At 51.0% G+C, this 18293-nt stretch overlaps 1 protein-coding gene across 1 annotated transcript in view; it reads left to right on the top strand.

Moving 5' to 3' along the window:
- Positions 1-17285, top strand: part of RUNX3 (RUNX family transcription factor 3) — a 36446-nt gene extending 19161 nt beyond the window's left edge. The window contains exons 4-5 of the mRNA XM_035562291.1: positions 5037-5201; positions 16762-17285. Of these exons, the coding sequence (XP_035418184.1) occupies positions 5037-5201; positions 16762-17285 (689 nt within the window). The remainder of the gene's footprint in view (positions 1-5036; positions 5202-16761) is intronic.
- Positions 17286-18293: the final 1008 nt, after the last annotated feature.

Genomic DNA, 18293 nt, shown 5'->3' on the forward strand with positions numbered 1-18293 from the left:
TCGTTGTTCAAGTCAGTGTAAATCCTCTGCCAGAACATGCGAGCCGAGGCGCATTGCGACACACTCGCCTTTCTCTCAAAGCTGGAGAAAGACAGTAGCGGTAGTGTCTCACGAAAGCCAGAGGAAACCAAAGCAAAGACTCGCCGTGACCGATTCTCTTTCCAAATGGCGTAAGCAGGCTAACTTCAAACGTGTGAATAATGAGTTATCTGTGCTTGACTTTGTTCGGCAGCAGAAGAGACAGTTCCTTCTAACACTTTCTTCCTTTCCTCCTGCTCCCTCCTGTGAACTTCTTTGCTTTCAGAAGCGGGCTGAAGTAGCGCTGGCACTTGCTGGCTGCTGCTGCTCTCTGGAGATCAGCAGAGCTCTCCATCCTCTGCAGAGACATCATGCTGGAGTCCTTTCCAGCTGCTGGTGCCATGAGCAGCCTGGCTCCGCTGCCCTGCCCTCCCTCAGTGGCCATGGGGCTCCACCACATGCTTCTTGGACGGGCATTTCCCAAGGTGCTTGAGCTGGAGGTGGGGTTCCCGGGAAGACCTGAGGGCCATCCTGCATTGTTGGTGTGCAGAGATGAAACCACCTGACCATCTGTTGTAAGGGACAGGCCTGATGTTCCTGTAACACAGGCCTTTCACATGTGGCTTGTTTCTGGAGAACATGCTGGGACTTGATAGTCTAGCCGAGGCTCAGACCGGGAAAAAATTCAATGCACTGTAGAGGATTGGCATGTCTCTCTGAAGTACCTGTTTTGAGGGCTACAAGAGAGATTTGAAAGGTATTTTGTGCATTGAGATGGAGTTTTATCCACTGGTGATTGCTTTCTTGTGGTCTGTTCTCATGGACATGTAGTAACTGAGCCATTAGGCTATGCACGGCATGGCTGCACAGCTGATCCGGGTGTACTTCTCAGCTGGGCTGCTAGGGTTTGAGCAGTGCTGTGGGAGAAGGATGGTGGGAACTGGCAGCTGTGACAAGCACTGCTTTGAAGGGGGACATGTCGGGGGCCCTGTGGCTGCTGATGGCTCATCTCAAGCTGCTGTGGCATAATCAGAACCCAGGCCCTGTGCCCTGGCCCACACTACTGTCTCCTGGTTCTTGTCTGCTCGTCTGTGGAGCTCAGGAAATGATCTGCAAATGTGTGTGTTAATGAACACACACACACACACACACAGACAGCCCCGAGCTGAAATGCTCTGCATTTCCTTCGCTCCATCTTGCCGCCAGCGCTTCGCAGCAAGATGTCTGGGGAGGGCCAAGCCACTTCCCACCATCTGCTCTCCCTTCCTTTGGTAGCATGGGGTTATGGCAGGGGACGGGGACAAACGTGACACCCGAACCCCAACCCGCCCAGGGCAGAGAGCGTGCTGTGCCAGCTCCCTGCCTCTCCCTGCCGTGACTCCATCTTTGCCTACACGCAGATAAACCAGGGGCCAGGACCCCAGGCACCCCAGGGGACTTTTCAAGTTGCCCCAGCACCTGTACTGGGCCAAATCAAATTTGCAAGCTCTTGGAATCTGGTATCATTCAAGTCATGAAGTTTCTGGAGCTCCTTTCTACCTTTGGTCAACATTATATTCTGTACCTAAGAAATCTGGGGAAATAAGTGGCTCTTGTTGAGCGCTGTAGACACCCCCTACAGCCTGGAAGCCCCATCCTGGCTTCCATTTCAGAAGCCGTATCAGGTTGCACACTCCTAGAAGGATGAGCAGGGTCTGTTTGGGCTTTGAAAATTTTAATGCAGAAAGCCTGTCTTTAAATCATAGCTTTGAGGACCTGAGCTTCATTGCAGCAGGAAACACCCAAAACTTCCAGTATGCATCTTATTACTGGTTTAAAGTGTAAAACGCTCATTGTCTCTTCCAGCTGGGAAGTGTTCAGTGGGACTATTTGTTTGCTATGCTGATACAGGTTGTGTTCTTATCCCAGGAGCTGAGGTGATCTGTCAAAATTTACATCTTGTCATACTGAATATCAGAGTTGACTGACTTGAAAACTTGACCTACCTTCAAAACCCACGTTTCATTGACAAGAAGTGTCCAAGGTCAGCAGTCGCCATCGAGTTATAACCATACAGCTGTCATTTCCATGAACACTGACCTGTGCAAGTTGGTGCTAGTGCAGCTGGCTGCGTGGCTGCGGAGGGCAGGAAGCCGCGCGACGGAGCAAGGCGCTTGCACTGGGGCAAACGCAATGCAAAGTCTCCAACACAACAGCAGGTTTTGTACCCAAAAATTCACTGTTCAGGGTGATGAAGACTTCTCAGACAGATTTCTGGGGCTGAGGTCTGGAGCTGTTTGAAGTCGATTGGAAATCCACCCACTGACTTTGTGAGGCTTTGAGTCAGTCCTTGGGTTAAGCTAGAAACCACCTTCCTTTTCTCTAAGGTATGAGCTATTGTTCATTTGACGGCGTTGGTTTCCTCTGCATGACAGCTGTGGGTAGATGGGGAAGGGCCTTTAATGAAGCCAACCACTGCAGAAATTAAAAAGCTCAGGTTGTTCTGATGAAAGAAACCCATTAATAGCAATTCTCTCTTGCGTGACAAAGTCTGACGTCCCTAGCTCTCAGTGACAAGCGGCAGGAAGTCCTGGGGAGACAGCCTGTACCAAACAGGGTTGGTAGTCCGCGGAGCTGGTGGTTTTTAACTCGTTTGTTTCCTCATTTTGTATAGCTTAGTGCTGCCCAGCCCCAGCCCCGTTGATGGAGTTATGACACTGCCAGGGCAAACTGGAGATGGCCTGGGAGAGCCAGGAAGGGGTCCTGGCCTCACTCCTCCTCTGCTCTGGGTTTCACTCCTAAATGAGACCTAGTCTTTGCTTTGACTTACGTTTGCATCAAGTTTTCTACTTTCTTTTTGTCGGAACAGTCCTAGGTTTGGGGGTGGGGGTTGCTGGTAGTTGCTGGGTCTGCCCACAGACCGTCCCCTTTTAAGGGGTGTGAGTACAGCACTGCTATTTACTTGAGGCTTAAAAACCCTGTGGGGCTGTGCCTGTGTTCAGGCAGTGCAGGGACTGGAGCAACCACAGTGCAGCACAGTACAGCCACATGAAGTCCTTGGTTAGGTTGCATAGCTGAGTAATCTTTAAAAGCATTATCAAGATAGACATCACTTGATTTATTTTTCAATATTTTCTCCGTCACATGCTAAACACTACTGCAGGATTGGGTTTCAGCTGAGACAGAGGCAGGGATATTTCCATTAAATTTCTGTACAACTTGGTCTTCGTAGTCCTTTTAGCTTCTCTGCTAAGCCCTACCTGAGAAAACTGTTAAAGGAAAAACTTAAACCTATTTTTTTCTTGTGTTCAAACATATATAGAAATAATAAAACGTGGGCCAAAACAAGACACCTCGCTGCACACGCTTTCCCCCTTGGGGAAAATACAAACACCATGTGAGTTGCTGCTTGTGTCTCTCCAAAGGCCCTCAGATAAGACAGAGATGCCTGAAGTCTAGGGGCTCACAAAGATTAGAAGAGATCTTTTATGGTGTTGATTTGAGGTTTCCTTGGTTTACTTCACACAGCAGGGAAAATGCATTTTCAAAATACCACTGGGTTTTGCTTTCTGCTGGGAGTCATTTCATAGCAAGTTCTGCTCTTTGGCATCGGCACGTTCTTGTTGGGGCTGAAGTTTTGCTTGGGAGCAGCCTGGGGATGATGGAGCTTGGGGCTGGTGCAGCCTCGCAGGGTGCTGGGGTGCAGTGGAGTGGCCCTCCTGGCTGAGCCACCTGGCACCTCCATGAGCAGCCTGGGAGGGTGGCCCCAGCACGAGAGCCAAGCGGAGGCAAGATCAGAAGATACCAGATGCCAGGTTTAAGGAGGGGAAGTCTGGGGACTTTCTGCGACTTTGCTATAAACTGACGCTGCGCTCACGCTAAGCAGATGTGAGGGGGGAGGGTTGGGGGGGGGCATGCAAGCAAGAGGTGGCTGTGTTTTGTGCCTCTTGAGTGCGGCAGCATTGCTGTTCTTTCTAAAAGCCACGGAGATCTCAGCTGGGTGGGTGCCGGGCCATGGAGCTGATTCTGGTAAGGTGCAGCTCTCAGGAGAGCCTCCCATTTCCTTCCCAGCCCCTCTCTGGCCTCCCTGCCAGCCTGCACACTTCTGGTGCCCTGAGCTCTGTGCTTGGCTATGCCGGGATCAGGTGTTTGCCACCTTGCGGAGGTCCTTTTGTGACTGGCATAAAGAGCCAGGGGCACTGCGTGGCTGCCTGGCTGCAGCAGGTGAGGAATGACGGAAACCCAAGGGCTGAACCCAGCACTGGTTCAGAACGTAAAGCTGAGGCAGCTCAGGCCTCGCTGGAGGCCCTCCAGCTTTGTGCGGGTGTAACTGAGACTGGAATCCGGCCCAGAGAGAGTGAAGCCGTTCAGTGATGATTAATATAGTAAAATGCGAAAGTTATGTATCAAGTGTATTTCATGCGCCTCTTGCCTCAGGCCAATTAGCATAAATTTAATAATTATTGCCCTGTTCCAGCAGCTGCTACCTAAGAAGCTGGGAGTGTTTTACAAATGCTCATTAGTTGCTGCCCTGCCTCAGGGAGGTAGGTGAATAGTCTCCCCATTTTACAGGCTTAGGAGAAGAGGAGTGGAGAAGCAAAGTGACACATCTGAGGTGCAGTGCCGTGGGGGGGCTGTTCCCGGCCCCTGCAGCCCCCTTGGCTCTGGCCACATAGGCTGGGCAGAGCCAGGCAGGGGTCTGCAGAAAGACAAGAGTTTGCCCTGGATGCCCTGAGCAAATGCTGTAGAAAATATTTAAAATGCAGCATTTCCCTTGTTGGCTCCCCAGCCACAGCAGTGCCAGGAGAGAGGCCTTCTCCCACTCGCGTATGTCCCCCATCTCTCATTGGGAGCAGACGAGGGGGGCGCAGGCTGGTGGCTCGGGAATGGCACACGGAGCCTGTCTCCAGGCCCCCACTGCATATCAGCCCGGCCAGGCTGCCACGAGGACCGGGGCTGCTGTGCTGATGCTGTGCTTAACAGAACACTTCAGCCAAAGGGGAGCTGAGCAGACACCAGCCTCTCTTATCGTGTTCCAGGGCACAGGCAAAAGCTGGAAGACCAAACCAAACCCTTCGCTGACCGCTACGGGGAGCTGGAACGGCTGCGCCAGTCCATGAGAGTCACCCCGACGACACCCAGCCCTCGCGGATCTCTCAGCACCCCAAGCCACTTCGGGTCACAGGCCCAGACTCCAATACAAGGTACCAGCCATGCACCAGCCTGGCGTTGTGCAGCCGGGACAGCCGCAGGGCTCAGGGATTGAGCCGGGGCGGGTGGGACCGGGATCTTGTCACCAGAAGCTTTCTTGCACCTGCTGAGTAAGCAGACGTCTGCTGAATTGTAAACCCAGGAGATTTCACTGAGTGCACAATTAGGTATGGGGTCTGAGGTAAAACTGAGGAGTTTCAATAGGAATGCAAGGGAGAGCTAGGCATGCTTTGAATTCGGTAGCTTCTTTGATATGAAGGCACCCGCGCAGACAGTTAAGCATCAGCAAGAAAAGGGTGTATTGTACTTTACATGGTAATCCAAGTGGTTTCTTATCTTGTTGCATTGCGTTTATGCCAAGTCTGGTGATCCATCACCTAACTCCAGCATAATTCCCCACATGTATGCACACCTGCATGGGCGCACGCGTGTGCACACACAGGCTTTGCTCTTCCCATATTTGCAATCAGCATAGCTGAGCCCTCGGGCACTCCCTGTGAGTCTGCATTGCCACTTGTTGCCAGGACAGTGGTAGGAACTGCCACTAGTACTTCGGAGAGTTACCTGTGAGAGGTCAGTCTGCTAATCCCCTGCATTTGAATTTCATCCCCCAAATAGGCATTGCATTTGAAAATATCCAGCTGTCTTGCAACTCCCAGCTTGCTGCACTTCTCAGCAAAGCCAGACACTACCATGATGTATTAAGAGAGTCTGTTCTCCCATCTGCGCATTGCCCGTGATCCTGATCCTTTTCCATGCGTTTTTAATCTTGGTGTTGTTTTCCTTTGAAAATCAGCAGAAGTACTAACAGAGACTTAACAGATATTAATTAAGCCATCTGTATTTTGAGTTTTGGTGAAAAGTTGTGCCTCTTGGAAGGTTTTGGGCTGAAAAGTTTCAAAAGCTTTTATGCTGCGTTTTCAGAAGTGATGTAGATGTTTGAAAACCTCAATGTCATTGGCAAAGGAGGGTGTCTCAGGCACAAAAAACATGTTTGAAAACGTTACCAAACTGTAAAAGCTACCACACTCCTCCCAACCCAAAATTACAGTGAAAGCTTAATTTATTTCTCATTGAAATGCAAATCTTTATGCTTGGAATTTTCATTGATATTAGCACAGTTTATGAGAAGAACATAGGCATTTTGTGTAGGATCATCATTTGATTTTTGTTTTTTAAAAGGAGAGAGAGAGTTTTATGGACTCAACTCATTGGCTGTACAATAAAAAGAGTCTTGGAAGGGGGGAATGCATATTTTAAATTAGCACAGTCCCCTGTAGCGCCAGAAACCCAAAGAGTGTCATTTGGAGCAAAGAGTCAGGTGATGACACAAATTCAAAAAGAAAAATGAAACTGGCCACAAGTTACTGCCTGTGCCAAATTCCCAAATGTCAAGTGACAGCAGGAGTGGAGACACACAAAATTAGCCATCTGAAATCATTCCTGCGGAGTAAATCCAAGTACCAGGAATGCTGCAAAATGCAGTTTGTGCACGCTCTGCTCTTGGCTCTGTTGTTTCCAAGTTGGAGGAACTGTGGGTTCTTACCAGTGTAACTGGGAGCAGAATCAATTTAGTAACTTTAATCCCAACTGTGTCCTTTTGACACAACTCTAACTATAACCAATAATAATAATAAAACCCTTTCTCTCTCACACACACAGCTTATTCACAAAGATCATAATTTTTACCCAAGCAAGTGGAGCCTAACCCATGCCAAGAATAACATGAGAGTTAACAGGCCTGTAATTCTCACGACTTGGCACATTCTTAGGTAACACACATGAGAAGCCGATTAGCAAAAGCATAACGAGATACCGGTTAGGAGGGACGAATGGGGCAGGCTGGAGTTCACCCATCCCCACTGCCCCTCACCTGGGTTCTTTGAGCCTTAATGTCCTCAGTGTCCTCGCACCCCCGTGCAGGGGGTGGCAGCTCTCCGTCCGTCAACCAACTTGCTGGTGTTGGTTGGCCTCCCAGTTCTGCTGACCTAGCGGTTTGCATGAGTGCTTCCTAATCCGCTTCTGGCAAAACCTGGCCAGTGAGCTGGGATGCCCAGAAACAGCCTCAGCCACCGAGGGGGGAATCAGGCACCTCAGCTCCTTGAGCTCAGTGCCTGGAGTTTGTTCTTTGTAGCAGACAGGAATGTAGGAGATAGGATTCCTCTTTCAGAGGAATTAGGGTCCTTTGGAGATTCATTTGCTCTGGATATGTCTGATCTTTCCACCCCAGGAGTGAAGCCCATGTGGCCACAGTGGAGATCACAGCAAGGACAGTGGTGTAAATGGAAGAGGAATCTGGCCCTCAGCCATTTGCAGGAATTTCAGTAAAGCAGCCCCTGGAGGTTATAAATAGCCCCCATGTAAAATGATCATCCTGAGGTTAAATGGTCTCAAACCAAAAACCTCCTGGTAAGAGAAAACCAATCGTTTCTGAAGGGCATGCCAGGAAGCACAGGAAGAGTGTGCGCTCAGTGCTCCGGCTGAGCGGGTCAGATTCTGCTCTCGCACTGGTTTCCCGCTGCCCAGTGCAAGTTTACTGCAGTGGCTCTAGTCTTACCTTACCCCTTGCAGATGAGCAGAGAATCAATATCTTCCCATGCCTGTCTGCAAATGGGACAGACGTTTTCAGCCTTGCACATGCCAGATTTGATAGCCACTTCCACTGCTCTGGGGAGAGAAAATGAGTGACCTGAGTGCAGCTGTGGTGAGAATGGGCAGGTGGGACAGGCATACCAACACCCTGCATCAGCTGGCACTCTTTCCTGGCTGCAGCAGAGCAGAGCCGTTTGCCTCCACTGATGATTTGGCCCAATACTTCTCTAGTGAGGTCTGGAAAATCTGAGGTTTTGAAATCCCGGCTCTCCCGTCTCCGCAGCGAGACACCAAGCTGTCATTAGGATGGCTTGAAATGGTTCCTTATTATGGGGCACGCGATGCCAGAGCCTTGCGTGCTTACTTCATTGTGAGTTTTGTCTTCTAGTTTAAAAAAAATCAAGGAGCTCTCAAAAGTGAAGCAAGATGTTAAAGAAACTTGCTTCTGCGCGCCTTTGGCTGCTTCTCAGGGCCCCCTTGCTCTGGGGAAGTGGGACGGTGACAGACACACATCCTCCTGGGGCGAGCCGAGATGCTCCCAGCAGCCCCCTATTCTCTGCGCGATGCCTCGTCCTTCCTATGTTTCAGCAGTGGTTCATGCTGAAGCGTTTTATTCCCGTTGCAACAGAGGAGGACCGCCCACGCAGCCGGCTCCTGTGTTCTAGCTTTGCGGTGGAAACATCTTCAATCACTCAAAAGCAATTGTGTGCATTGTCCAGCAACATGTAGGGGTCTTATGTACATGAGGACAATTGCAAAGTGATTTTAAATTTGATCTACTCAGTAATAAAGCAAGCTGTTTTGATTAATGCACTTAACATCCCCTCGCACACGCTTCGTATTGCTCCAGCGAAACCAAATTCCCTTGACTTCACAGGGAGAACAGTAAATGCTGGATCCTTTTGCCGACTCCATCCTGCCTCTCCCAGCCTTAGTGTCTGCTAAACGGTTTTGGAGACATTGTGCTGGTGAAGAGCTTTCAGATCTCCTGATCTGGAAACAGCTCAGCTTTAACCAGTTACATTTGCAATCCATTACTTAAAGCCAGTGCAACATTTTTAACATAGGCCAGTCATCAGCAGAATGCTTTACCATATGCATTTAAAGTAAAATCTCTCTCTCTCCTTTTCTTTTTAAATATACATTTTAGAAGTATTATATTACTTTTAAGAAGTCTCTTGGCATAGGCAGCAAGTGCCCTATTGTTTCCGAAATGCAACGTGGCTGCTCTGAGGTTAAGTCCTGAATTATGGGCCCAGCAAATACCCTGAATTGCTGCTTCCTAATCCCTGTCCAGATCGACTTATGGTTTCTTTAAAATATCCGTTTCTTAATGGATAAAAACGTTCTACCATGGGCAGAGGCTAAATTGTTTCCAAAGGAAGCTAGGCAAGCATTAGTGGGAAGAAAACATATTGTGGGATTCAGCTTCAGCCTCAAAGGAAGGAACATGCTTAAGATGGGTTTCCTGCCTCCTCTCAGGCTCTGAATGCTTCTGTGCCTGTCTTCAAACTGCTGTTCTCCTCCTCTCAATTGCATTTGCCTGCTGTGCAATGGATGTCCCTTAAATGAATTTGTCAGGTAATGGTCAAAGATGAAACACAGACCAGCGCCAGTCGGGAGCTGAGGTGCTGCAGTTCGAGATAGAAGGCAGGTGCGCAGCAAGACCGGCTGGCCTTGCCCTGGGCTCCGGGGCAGCTGCCCTGCCTTCGGCAGGGGTTCAGGCTGTGTTGGGACCCACAGGAGCTGTGCCGGGACCCGCAGGGGCAGCACCAGGCTGGGCTGCGGCACGGGAGCGGCGGAGCAGGGCGGGCACCCGGGCGCCTCTTGCCCCCACCACTGCCGAGCTGCAGTGGGTTTCCCATGGCAGGCCAGCCTGGCCCAAACCTGCTCAGCAGGCAAGGTGGTCTAGCTGCAGGCTGGGTTGTAAATTCAGCTACTTCCTTTTATGTAGTCAGGGCTTGTTAATTTTTTTTTAATACTCTTTGAATACAGGTAAAGAGCAAAGCGCGGGCAGGCCAGAGGGAGTGCCTGCAGTCAAGGTAGCGCTCCCCATCCAGCCCACCCACCCGCGCAGTCAGCACCGTTAGCTCACTCCTCATCTGCGCAGGACTGAGCAGCAGAGACTGAGGCTGATGCAGCGCGTGCCAGGCAGGGGTGCAGGGCAGAGCTGGGCTCGGGGATGGCGAGGAGAAGTGAGGGGCCTGGCGAGAGGGGAAGCTGGAAGAGCGTGGCTTGTTTAGTCTAGCAAAAGGCAGGCTGGGAGTGGAGCTGATTGCTCTGTGTAAATACATCCAGGGCATAAACATCAGGGAGGGAGAAGAGCTAATGTAAGCTATGAAGGACAGTGCTGGCACAGGAGATGGGGCTGAACTGGCCCTGAAGAAGTCCACGCTGGATGTTAGAAGTGGGGTCCTCCCCAGAAGGGCAGGAAGGGTGCAAGGAATCGCTGGGACAGGGTAAAAGCATGGACCTTGAAGACTTTGCAGAGGAGGCTGCAATGCAGTGTGTGGGTCAATGAGCCAGGAGCACCTGGGGACATCCCTGCCTCCAGCCCTGCTCTCCTGCAGAGGCTGGGGGCTGTTGCCCAGCGTATCTGGGGCCCGACTGAAAGTGCCGGGGGAGGACCGAGGGGAGCATCGTTGGCTGGTTTGTGATGCTCCTGTGGTAGGTTTGGGGGCTGGGTCTGTCTGCACAGCAGCACACTGTATTTGAAGAGAATGAGAAAACTGAGTAGCAAACGTGCTCGGCGATCTTGAGGTGGTGCTTGGCGATGCTGTGATAAGCGACGTGTGTTGTTGTGTTTTGGTTTGGTTTTTTTTTTTTCAGGCTCTGCAGAGGAAGTACTAGCACCCAGTTTGTGAGCCGGTTATATCAGATACAGAACAATTGCTCCATGGGTGTGTAACAACGGATGCTGTTCACACCCTCATTTTTTTTTCAACACCTCCCCCCTCCCCCAAAATAAATTTCACTCTATTTTTCGTGGGGCAGGAGGAAGGGGCCGTTTCTTTTTTAGTTATCTCTGACTGTGAAACGAATGAACTTGTTCACATATGTGACAGAGGCGTGAGAGCGTGCCTGCGTGCGTGGGTGGGGAGGAGAACAGCGCCTTTTCTAGAGATGAGCTGGGTCTTCAGAGATTGAATGCATCTTGTGCACCTTCCCTTACAGAGCAGATTCTCTTCGTCTTTGGCCACCTGCCTCTTCATGCTCCCAGATGGAGCCGCTATGATCAGGGGAAGGAAGCAGAGAGGAAGAGAGGTCAGAAAAATGCCGAAAACAACTTAGAGGTCCAAGCATCACAGAAACTAGTAGAGAAAGAATAGCAGAAGGTATATACAGAGAGAGAATTTCTGTCCCCGCTCTGTCTTGCGTATGCATGCATATTATATACATAAGCATAAAGTATCATTAGTGTTTACATTGTTGTCAATCATCATGGCATAAGACAGGAAAGGAGGTTTCTTTCCCCTGGGGCTAGATTTTTCACAACAATTTTGCAAGGCACGTATATGTATATAAATAAAATGGTGATATATGGCCAGGCTGCAGATATTTATATATTCTATATACATAGAGAGTTCTGTACTATCGATTTCCTTTTAAATTTCCTTTATTCTCTCTGCGTTCCACATGCTATATGTATTTGTGTGTTGTATAGTATACGCACAAGCTTAGGTTTATTGCTGACTTATTGAATAAGCCACTGCATGTTCTCCACATCTCTAAAATGGGGATCAGAGAGTAGTATCTAGAGTGATGTGGAATTGCTCAGGTTCCATGCATCACTGCACATCCCTAGCTAATCTGATAATCTTCTCGTACAGCTGTACATTGGGCCTCAGCGATGTGCTCTGTGCACGTGCCCTGGGTGAGCTTATCATTTAGTTGTCCCTCAGAGCTCTTTCCATGATGTGGCACTGAAGAGGTCCTGACATAGCTTTTCTTGCCCTTTTCTCTCTCCAGACAGAACAGACATTTTCTGGGTTATGAGGCAGTGGAAGCCCTCGCTGATCTGATGGGTTGTACGCACTTCGGTGCTGCTGGTCTTTAAAACCACTTCCAGGGCGCATTGCCTTGGCTCCACGAGGGTTTCCAGGGGACTCTGAGCAGACCCCCCAGTCCTGACCCAGCATGGGCACAGGAACCCGTTTCAGTCCATCCAAGAGAACTCCCAAACCCAGCACGGTCTTAAGGGAGGAGGCTGAACACACCCAGACAACACTCTGTGGTCTCCAAGCCAGCCTCCCCACCTCCACGCTCACCGCCAGCCCGTGCCGCCCTGCGCAGCTCCACCACGAACCTGCTGAGCTCTGCTCCCATCGCCCAGGTGCTCAGATGCAGCTCTTTGCCTTTTTCTCCCTGCCGTTCAGCCAAGAAAAGGCCTGTATCGCCTCTGAGGTGAAAATAAAGCTGCTGTGTCACTTGAGCACAGTTGTTTTATCTGGAAAGAGGCTGAGCAGCTTTGAAAGTCTATTTCTATCGGACTCTGCAAGTGGGTGCACAAGGGGGTGTGGGGGTCCTCAAAAAGTGCAAATTGCAGCTGCACAATTAAGTACTGGGGTGTGTCCCAGCCTTAGGGTCCCCTGGGCAGTGCAGCCCTAACAAGGAGACAGTGGCATTACTAATCAGGGCTCTGACCTTTACATGGCTTTTATTTAATATACATTCCACACTTCCCCAAACTCCTATCCAAAACATTGACATTTCCGCTGATAGATTGGGTCAGATTTTGGAGTAGTTGGGGGGGCTCAATTCACTCTTACAATGGTTAAATTCTTGCAGCTAAATGGGCTTATTCAGTTAGTGCAGCAGCTGGTGTGATTTCGAGAAGAAAATAAACATTTCCTTCAAATATTTTGATTGGCAACTGGACAACCGAAATACTCAAGCTCAGATTGTCAGGGTCCAAAAAAGCAAATGGGGGTTGGACGGCGAACAAGCAAGGCAAACCGTAGTAAATCCTCCGAGAGTGCTACCACGCAGATTGTGCTTGCGAAGCGCTCAGCTCTGCGTGCGTTGGGAAGGAGGCACCGAGATGTGATTTTCAAGTGCGCTGCCGGCTGTGACTTCAAAGGGAGCGCAGGGCCCAAAGGTGCAACTTCACCCGCTCCTATTCCCCGGGCATTTGCTTAGTGCCTCGCTCGCTCCGGACTGCCGCTCGGTAGCTGGACGAGCGTAACAGAGGGCTGCTTTGTTGCCGAGCTAGGTGGTTGCGGAGGGGATTAAGGGCAATGTTTTGCCTGGGCCTCGCCGGGGCTGTCCCTGCGCCCCCCGTTGTCCTTCCGCAGCGCGGCCCTCCTCGGACCCGGGGCAGGAGGCCCAGAGCCCCCGGACGGGGCGCCTGGGGCGCGGCTCTGGCCCGCACAGAGCCGAGCGGAGCAGGGCTCCCCGCCGCCAGGGGCCCTGGGGCCCGGGGACGGAGCTCAGCACCCGTCGCGCCGGTGCCGGTCCCCGCCGGCGGCTCCCCCCCCGCGCCCGGGCGGCAGCGAGCCCGGCGCGGCCGCGGCTCCCTCTGGTGGCGCCTCCCGCCGCGGGCCCGGGGCCGCTGCCCCCTGCTGGAGGCGGGACGGCCCCGGCCGGGCTCCCCCGGGGACGGGACGGGACGGGACGGGAAGGGGAGTCCCCGAGTGCTCCCGGCGGTGCAGGAACGCCGGGGCCGCCGGCGCGGGGCTGGCGGCTGGTTACCGCCGCCTGACTTCAACAGGGAAGGCCAACGCCTCCCCGACGGCACGGGAACAGAATAGACAGGTGGGGTTTGGGTTGTTTTGTTTGTTTGTTTGTTTGTTTGTTTTAGCCTCGGATTGGTGGGGGAAAACCGAAGCTTTGTTCTGGGAGAGCCTTCAAGCCCAAGGCCCTGCGTAGATGAAAGCGAGCCAGCCGCGGCCTCCCAGAGCCTGGACCCGGGGGGGGTCCCGCAGCAGCCTCCCTGGCCTCGGCTTCGCGCCACGGGGACATCGATCTTGCTGGCAGGGGTGTGCGCGGCACAGGGATCTGCTCCCAAAGGGATTTCCCTGCATGCACATCCCCACGCACACTTGCTGTGCAGAGCACAGCCCGGCGGTGCTGCGTGGGTGCCTCACATCTGCAGCACACAGGGCTGGGGGCGAGGCGAGCTGCCGAGGAGCCGAGTCCAAAGCCTGGCACCCACAGAGCTCACCTGCTGCCTGCCGCTGTGCTCAGGCCGTAGCTGGAGAGTTTCTAGACCTGTTGGTATCGCTGTGCTTTGCTCTCCATGCATGCAGCCTGCAATTAACACTCTCACAAGCTTGTGTCTAAATTAGTACCAAATACCAATTGCCAAATGTTGCACATTCAGTCCAATAAAACGTAGCCTTTAAAATACCCTTTGAGCATGTTATAGAGGAAAAGGGAAATGTGCCCTGAGCGCTTGTGTTTTATTTCAATTTACATTTTTCTGGACTATTATATAAGGGCACATTAAAGCTAACAAAGGAACACAGTCTGATCACTGGACATTGTCAGCTGCTCTGGGGAAGGTGCTGAGCAGCACCCTGGGTTTTTGGGGCCGGGGGTAGTGGTGGTGGAATTTCGAGCCTGCTGTCTCTGCGTGTGTAGCAAAACAGTCTTGCCCTTTTCCTGCAGTGACCAGGCTGCATGCTTGTAAGGAGGTATTCAGAAGATGGTCTTTTTTGGGTCTTTCCCAGGTTCAGCTGGGATTTTTGTCCTGTGGTCCTACCTGATCCTTGCTGAAGCTCAGGGCTCTGCTCAAATTGCTTCTTGCAGCAACACTCTTCAAACCTCACCTCGCAGCACCTGACAGCAGTGCTGGTGCAGCTTTTGCGGTAGCATGGCTTTGGGATGGGGAAGAGTGTCCTGCTGGCAAACTGAGATGCGAAATAAGCTGTGAGCTTTTTCCACAGTGTAGCTCTTTTCCAGCCAGCCCAAGCATGCTACCCCTCTGCATAGCACACAGGCTGGATGGAGCCACGGGTGTGTGCAGAACAGTGCGGTTCATGACAGCTTTGAGCTGCTCCTCTCTTATCTCACACCAAAGCCGCAGCCATGTTCACAAACCAGGTGCTCCCCTGCCTTTCTCCTCCATGGAGCCTGCGTGGGAAGGCAGGCGCTGCCGATCGCCCGCAAACGGCTGGAGGGGAGGGTGGTTCCTCCCCTCCACTGCTCCCCTGCTGCAGGACTCACCTGGACCAGAAAGGGGCTTCAGGTCAGATCCCCTCCCTGTCTGCTCCTCCAGAGCATGCCCTTGCCACTAGTTAGCTAGAAGGGATTAGCTCAGGTCTTTTTTTCCTGGGGAAATGCTGCAGGGACTGGTACACCAGCCCTGAGAATTTAAAAATGCTTCGGCATAATAAATATATATATATTATACACATCCCTATGCATACACAACTAATATGCAATCATAAGTCTGTGTGTGTCTCTGTGTGTGCAGGCACATATATAAAAATAACAAGCACTTCTATCATATTCATCTCACTCATTTTCTTGTTCTGAGTTGATTCAAAACCCGGCCTGTGTGACAGACAACCAACAACTAATAGTCTTTCTGGCTAGGTTTGCTCTTTAGAGATAGGCAAGCTTTTGTGCACCTGCTCTGAGCATCATAAATATTCTCATGTGCTGCAGACTCTGGCACAGCAGAATTTTCCCCCTACTTTGGAGGAGTGTGTCTCATCCTGCAGAATGTGGGGAAGAGGTGGGCCTGCAGAAAAATCACTGAGGCCAGATGACATCCTGCTACCAAAGCAGAAAGGTGCAATATCCCTGCCTTTAATGAAGGAAAATAGTAGTCTTAGCAGTAAAGAGAAAGCCACCTCCAGCCAGCCAAGCACTCTGAGCACAGTGCGTCAGCCAAGAACTTTGGACTGGAACTGCTCTTTCTAGAGATTTTTGTTTCATGGGTGGTGTTAAAAGGCTGAGAAAGGCACAGTAGTAGCATTTATAGCCGTGCCCTCCTTCATAACCAGCGCCAGAGCTTAATGTGAGCTACTGAGGTCCAGAGGGTAGGGGTTTTGCATCTCTTCTGGGAGAGCACAGCTCACTTCTCTTTGCCTCGGGTGCCCCAAGCAGAGGGCTGGGCTCCATAAGGAGATGGCACCGGTCTCAGGACAGCAGGGGTAGCCACAAAACAGGCTTGAGGTCCTCACAGGATCTGCTGGCGTGGATTCCCCTCTCTAGTCTGGGCTTCCCACAGAGGACAGGACCCAACAGCACCAGGCAGAGGTCCTGTCCAGATACAAGCTGGCTGCAACCCACTTGGCATTTATACCCCTAAGGAAAAGCACAGGGGCTCCATCATCTGCGGGAGCTGGGTAACCCCCACCACACTGACCCAAGTCTCCCTTCCCCCAGTAGAGGAAAGCCTGAATTTCTCACTCTCTTTATCCTCTTGGAAGGAGAAAAATACACAGAGAAAAGCAAGCAGAGGGGTATTGTGGCTCCTAGCTTGGGAGTTTTTAGCTGTGTGTTTATCAGCTCCATCCCCTGATGGTATCAGCACGAACAGGCCACCCACAGGAAGGCTTAGCAGCCTGGTCTGGACTCCAGCTTTTCCTCTCTGTCTCTGTGTGTGCGTGTATATACACCACTGACTATCTCAGGGACCAGCCGTCTGGGGCCTGCATCCATTTATTTACTACACAGCTGATGTAATGGCTAAACATTTTTTTCTGTGTTTATGGGGTGTTTTTTTTAATCTGCCAGAGACGAATAGACCCCTAGAGAAGTCAGCTTAATTGTGTCCCTTCTTGGATAGGAAACAGCAAATTTTAGGACAGGAAATGGGAACAAGTTAAACAAAATGGTATTAGGATTTTTGTATTTAAGTTTCCCAGCTCTCTTCCCCAGCAGATCTTAGAGATGTTTTTCCCTCTGACTTTAATTCCTTGGGCAGGGGATGACCCAGGCCGCAGGACAAACTCTACAAGCCACCAGGATAGTGCTCTAACCACCCGCTTTCTTCTCCCAACCCCACAGGCACATCAGATCTGAGCCCCTTCTCAGACCCCCGGCAGTTTGACCGCTCCTTCCCAACGCTACCGGCTCTCACCGAGACCAGGTTCTCCGACCCGCGGATGCATTACCCCGGCGCCATGTCCGCTGCCTTCCCCTACACCGCAACGCCCTCTGCGACAGGCATTGGGGGCATCAGCATGACTAGCATGCCCACCACCACGCGCTTCCACCACACCTACCTGCCGCCCCCCTACCCTGGCTCCACACAGAACCAAAGCGGACCCTTCCAGGCCAACCCCTCTCCCTACCATTTGTACTACGGCACATCTTCGGGCTCGTACCAGTTCTCCATGGTGGCAGGCGGCGAGCGCTCGCCCACCCGCATGCTCTCTTCTTGTACAAGTGCTTCAGCAGGGAACAACTTAATGAATCCCAGCCTGGGCAATCAGAACGACGGGGTCGATGCAGATGGGAGCCACAGTAACTCACCGACTACCATGACGACTACAGGGAGGATGGATGAATCGGTCTGGAGACCCTACTAGGAGGAACACAGCTGGGCACCGACCACTTTAACTTAATTGGCCACCATTACGTTACTCCTTTTGGTAGTGAATGCAGCAAAATGAGACCTAGGGAAAACGTAAACCAAAGTCTCCCAAATCAAAAGCAAACCAGGATCCTCTACATGGAAGCAGGGCAAACGTCAAGCGAAGATGAACCAGGACCTATGTTACATTTCAAGATAAGTGTCCACAAGACTTGAATTTGTCGCTTGATGTGGTTCCTTTCATTTGTTTTTAATATGTGGATTGTACATAGGAAAGAAAAAAGATGTGTGGAATCAGATATTTGTTTATTGCAGAACACTTCTCAGTCATCTCACTCTCATCCTCATCCCCACACAAAGCATTCAATAGTTAAGAAAACCTTGTCCTTCTGCAAAATGTTTCAGAGAAGAGAAAGGACCAGGAAATAATCCGAACCATCTCTCTGCCAATGCAGAAAGACTGAACTGGAAAGAAAAAAAAAAAAAAGAAGAAAAAAAAAGAAAAAAACCTTTGTCTCCTCTCAGTCCCTCCCCACCAGTTTAAGGCTCCTGACTACCAAAGATCCGTGGAACAACGCCAGAGCCACATGCCGCACGTGAGAGTCTGGTTTACAGCACAACCGTGGGTTCTCGGGAATGCACGGAGGCTGCGCATTCCTCGTGGGTCAGACGGCATCAGCCATGTGAACAAGAGCTGTGATGTGATTATTATTATTCTTTGTTGACGACAGAGGTTGTATTGTTCATTTTTTTTGTCATTGTCGTCATTTTTAAAACAGTAACGTGGCTGATCCTGTGCCTGACAGACCCTCCCCTTTCCTGTATGTTTACATATGAGATGTACTTTTTATGAGATGTGTTTTGTTTTGTTTGCTCTTTTGTCCTGACCTCACCATTCAGTTCTTTGCCCCTCTTTAGCAAATCTCAATGATGGTGTCTGAAGCGAAGGCAGTGTTCAGGACAATCCAAGATGTGTGAGATGCACTTCCAAGCAAGTGTGTTA

This window comes from Cygnus atratus, chromosome 23 (assembly GCF_013377495.2).
Source record: "Cygnus atratus isolate AKBS03 ecotype Queensland, Australia chromosome 23, CAtr_DNAZoo_HiC_assembly, whole genome shotgun sequence".
Classification (NCBI taxonomy): Eukaryota; Metazoa; Chordata; class Aves; order Anseriformes; family Anatidae; genus Cygnus; species Cygnus atratus.